At 35.2% G+C, this 5,127-nt stretch overlaps 1 protein-coding gene across 1 annotated transcript; it reads left to right on the top strand.

Moving 5' to 3' along the window:
- The first annotated feature begins 2,419 nt into the window (after positions 1-2,419).
- On the top strand, positions 2,420-3,909 carry LOC145105022 (uncharacterized). The gene is made up of 4 exons (XM_079042162.1): positions 2,420-2,780; positions 2,903-3,153; positions 3,226-3,319; positions 3,536-3,909. Exons 1-4 carry the CDS (start codon positions 2,420-2,422, stop codon positions 3,907-3,909), a joined length of 1,080 nt encoding a protein of 359 aa, XP_078898288.1.
- Positions 3,910-5,127: the final 1,218 nt, after the last annotated feature.

Genomic DNA, 5,127 nt, shown 5'->3' with positions numbered 1-5,127 from the left:
GTCGTCATCTATACTCTTATTGATAACTGGTTCATCAAAGGTCAAGCCCTCTCATCATCATCTCATCATTTTCATCACCCATCACTACCTAATATATTTTATACAAATATACGAAAATACATACATGATTAAATCAAGTAACATCAGATAATTCAGTAAACACATATATCAAGTAATAAAGATAATAGGCACACATAACATTTAATCATCTAGATACTTTATATCTATGTGTAAGTTGAAACTAACTATGATAAAGTGGACGACGCGAAAGTTGGGCAACGCTTCACTTCATCACTTGGTTTTTCCTTTGATGTGACCTAGGTTCAGTTATCATTAAGTCTTAGTTCATTTCTTATGAATAACGATAGTCTAGATTCCTCAACAATCCCAATCTCTACATCAAGATCTATCAAGTAAGGAACAACCAGATAAGATCATATCGGAGGTAGGGTCCGTTTGGTATACAGAGTATACTGTTTCGAAATCCCACTTTAAACAGCTCACTAAATCTTGCCTAGACATTACCCCTGTAAGTAGATCAATCAGTATAATGACTTGGAATCACTGACAAATCTTATTTATAAATTCATAACAATGAATATGAATATAAATATAAAATACAATTAAAATAATATAGAGTGTAATTTAACTTACAGAGATTCTCTAGACAAAAGTTCGGAAATTGGACTATAGAGCTCCTACTCGAGGGCTACTACTTTTCGGACACTCAAGGATTGTAGGGCTTCGTCTGAATACTAATACTAAGGGAATTTTGGGCCAATACGTAGAGAATTTCGAGAGAGAAACAAGTAAAAGGTGTGGAAATGTGTTGAACTTCGAAAGCTATTTATACCCAAAAAAGGGATAATGTCACTGTAGCACATGAAACTTTCTTCAATTGGCTAATTTGGTCCTTAGAGTTTTTTTTTGGTACATAAGGTTAGTAAACTCGTGAGTGACCTTTTAATTACACTATTTTATCAAGTTTTAGAAGGTTTCCCGGTTGACCTTTAATATATGTGAATTAATATATATTTTTTGTCTAATCCAATGCCACATGAGATATGCCACGTCAATTAATGATATAAGAAGCTTAAATCCTATCATCTTCAACTATCAAACTTCAGTCGTCTTCATTAATCAGTTGTAAAAGAAACCGAGTTAGGGTTTGTGAAGCATTCTTGTGATCGAGCTGAAGAAACAAAGTATTCGCAGCAATGGCACAATCGGAACCTAATGGATTGTTTGCGATGGTGGAACTGAACTACCAAGGGGTATTTAATCGAAATCCTTTCTCTTACACTGGTGGTGTGAAAACCATTTTCACTGATGTTGACTTTTCTTCTATGACTTATTATGAGTTTGTGAACTTCTTCGAACGTTTCATGCATGAAGAATGTAAAAAATTTTACTACTGTGAACCAGGCAATTCCCTGATGGAAGGGTTTAATCCCATTTCAGATGATGTGGAATATGCTGCTTTTATTTTTGATGCTTATGGAACAGATGGTGTAATTTCGGTTGACCTTTAATATATGTGAATTAATATATATTTTTTGTCTAATCCAATGCCACGTGAGATATGCCACGTCAATTAATGATATAAGAAGCTTAAATCCTATCGTCTTCAACTATCGAACTTCAGTCGTCTTCATTAGTCAGCTGTAAAAGAAATCGAGTTAGGGTTTGTGAAGCATTCCTGTGATCGAGCTTAAGAAGCAAAGTAGTCGCAGCAATGGCACAATTGGAACCTAATGGATTGTTTGCGATGGTGGAACTGAACTACCAAGGGGTATTTAATCGAAATCCTTTCTCTTACACTGGTGGTGTGAAAACCATGTTCACTGATGTTGACTTTTCTTCTATGACTTATTATGAGTTTGTGAACTTCTTCAAACGTTTCATGCATGAAGAGTGTAAAAAGTTTTACTACTGTGAACCAGGCAATTCCCTGATGGAAGGGTTTAATCCAATTTCAGATGATGTGGAATATGCTGCTTTTATTTTTGATGCTTATGGAACAGATGGTGTAATTTCGGTTTATGTGGATCATACTGGGGTTGGTGTTGATGGGTGGCTTGATGATGAAGATAATGATGATGATGAACATGAGTCTTGTATTGATGGTGAAAATGAAGATACCATATATGAACTTAGGAATGTTGCCTTTGAATTTAATGAGGATGTAGTGCATATGAATAGGACATCAAATGATCCTTTCTTGAGTAAGTTATGTGTTGATGATGAGGATGAAAACAACATTGTAGATGATGACAATGGGAGAGAAGTTGAAGTTAACATAAAAACTCATTCCATATTTAATGAGCTATTACACTAGAAAAAACAAAAACCAAAACATGGATGAGATTTAAGGGTCCAGGGCAAGTAAAATCAATGTTGTGTAACTATGCTGTAGCTAATGGATATCAATTATGTTTTGAAAAAAAATGATAGGACAAGACTTTTAGTGAGGTGTAGAAAAGGTGCTTGTACATTTAGATTATGGGCTTCCTGGATGAGTGATGAAGAGAGTTTCCAAATCAAGTCACTAAAAGCTGATCATAATTGTGCTAGGAACTTCAAGTTTGGATCATTGGTGACATATGCATGGATTGGGAGTCACTATACGAAAGAGATTGTACAAAGTCAGAAAATAAGTGTAAAGAAGCTTAGGTTGAAGGTAATGGCCAAGTTTGGTATCCAAGTTAGTATGGGGAAATGTAGAAGAGCAAAGAAGTATGCACTGAAACTTGTTGAAGGTAGCCTTGTTGAACATTATGGTAAGCTATGGTCATATGGTCATGAGATTTAAGGACAAATCCTGGGTCAACTGTGAAACTAGATATGGAGGATGGTCCAGATGGAAATAAATATTTTAGCAAGTTCTATTGTTGTTTTCAAGGAGTTAAACAAGGTTGGATTGAAGGGTGTAGAAGGATAATTGGTCTTGGTGGATGTTTTCTTAAAGGTGTTTGTAAGGGGGAATTTCTTTGTACTATTGGGAGGGATGCAAATGACAAGATATATCCTATTGCTTGGGTAGTGGTTAATGTGGAGAACAAGGAGAATTGGAGGTGGTTTTTAGAGCTTCTCATTGATGATCTAAACTGGAATTTAGGCAATGGTTTTAGTTTAATGTCAGACCAACATAAGGTTAGTATTTTACATAGTAATGCATTTATATTTATTTTACACTATCTGAATTAAACCTTTGTACTACTACAGGGTTTGATAGAGGCTGTTAAAGAGTTGCTGCCATATGTAGAGCACAGGCAGTGTGCTAGACATATTTGCCAGAATTTGCAGAAGAGATTCACTGGTGCCATATATCATACCTTGTTTTGAAGAGCATCTAAATCCACAACTGAGCATGCTTTTAAAGTTGTGATGAAAGAAATTGAGACATTGAACCCAGATGCCCATCAATATCTCATGGAGAAAGAACCTAAAACATGGTCAAGAGCTTTCTTTCAAACTGGAAGGTGTTGTGATGTAGTTGAAAATGGGTTCTCATAAAGTTTTAATGCTGTAATAGTAGATGCCAGGAAGAAGCCCATAATAACCATGTTAGAGGAGTTAAGATTATACATGATGGACAGAATCTACAACATGAAATTAAAGGAACAATGGGGAAATCATATTTGTCCAGAGATAAGGGATAAGGTGAATTTGCTTAAAAAAGCTCAAAGGCATTATCAGGTACTACCAAGTGGATTAAACCAGTTTGAGGTAAGGGGAGCAATAGATGCATATGAGGTGGACTTAGAAAGGAAAACATGTTCATGTAGGTTGTGGCAATTGAATGGATATGGATGCGCTCATTCTGTAGCTAGCATATCATTTCTTAATAGGGATGTAGAAGCCTATGTAGACAACATGTTTAGCACAACCACATTTGGGAAGGCATAAAATTACAGAATTGCTCCCATGAATAGCAGTGACATGTGTCCAGAGACAAACTATACTCCACCATTGCCTCCTATTAATAGAAGGATGCCTGGTAGGCCAGCTACTAAGAGGAAGAAATCCACTACAGAGAATACAGGAACACACATGGTTTCTAAGGCTGGAAAGAAAATCAGATGTAGTATTTTCAAGGAGATAGGTAACAACAAGGCCACTTGTCCACAAAGACGGCCCCAAAAGTTAAATGTGAAGAAACAGAAGAAATAAAAAGTTTGTGTGAAGCAAAATGCAGGACAGGTAAAACCATTTAAAATTTAAATTTATTTACATATGATTTGTTACTAACATAATTATAACATGCCATATGGGGTAGTACAAGTGAACCACAACAACATCAAGAGGTTGAAATGACTCCAATTGAGATGGATACTACTCAAAATGATATGCAAGTTACTCCTACTGATGTTGAATCCAGTACTGCAGGAGATTTTATTCATTATATGCAATTTACTCCACCTAGATGTTATGAAGGTGATGAGGGTGTTGTGGGTGAGGAAGCTGATATGGTTGAGGAAGTTGTTGTGGTTGAGGAAGCTGTTCAAGATGAGGAGGCTGAGGAGGTTGATCATGTTATCCAAGTTGATAATGTTAATGTTCAGGAGGTTGATGAGGTTGATCCTATTATCCAAGTTGATAATGTTAATGTTCAGGAGGTTGCTCCTGTTATCCAGGTTCAGCAGGTAAGTGTTAGGCCAATTTCAGAGATTTTGAAGAGGATAAGGAGAAGAAATTCAGAAGCTGAAATTAGGCAAAACAATTGGTGGTGTTGATGATCCAGGAAATTCGAATGGAAAAGCTCTTGTAATTGATTTGCGTTTATTGTAATTTGGATTTAAATTTTATGTAATAGGATGATGGTAATTTGGATTTAAAGTTTATGTAATAGGATGATGGTAATTTATATTTAAAGTTTATGTAATAGGATGATGGTAATTTATATTTAAGTATGTATGAAAGAAAAGGGTATTTTGGTCATTTAAGTATGTATGACAGAAAAGGGTATTTTGGTCATTTATTTATGTATGACAGAAAAGGATATGTTGGTCATTTATTTATGTATGACAGAAAAGGGTATGTTGGTCATTTATTTATGTATGACATGAAGTATGAAAGTATGTTGCCTTTTTAAGTAAAATCATGACATTTGGCTTTGAATATTTA

This window comes from Lactuca virosa, chromosome 4, assembly GCF_052849685.1.
Source record: "Lactuca virosa cultivar CGN04683 chromosome 4, Lactuca_virosa_CGN04683_v6, whole genome shotgun sequence".
NCBI lineage: Eukaryota > Viridiplantae > Streptophyta > Magnoliopsida > Asterales > Asteraceae > Lactuca > Lactuca virosa.
This window is presented reverse-complemented; position numbering and strand designations above follow the sequence as displayed.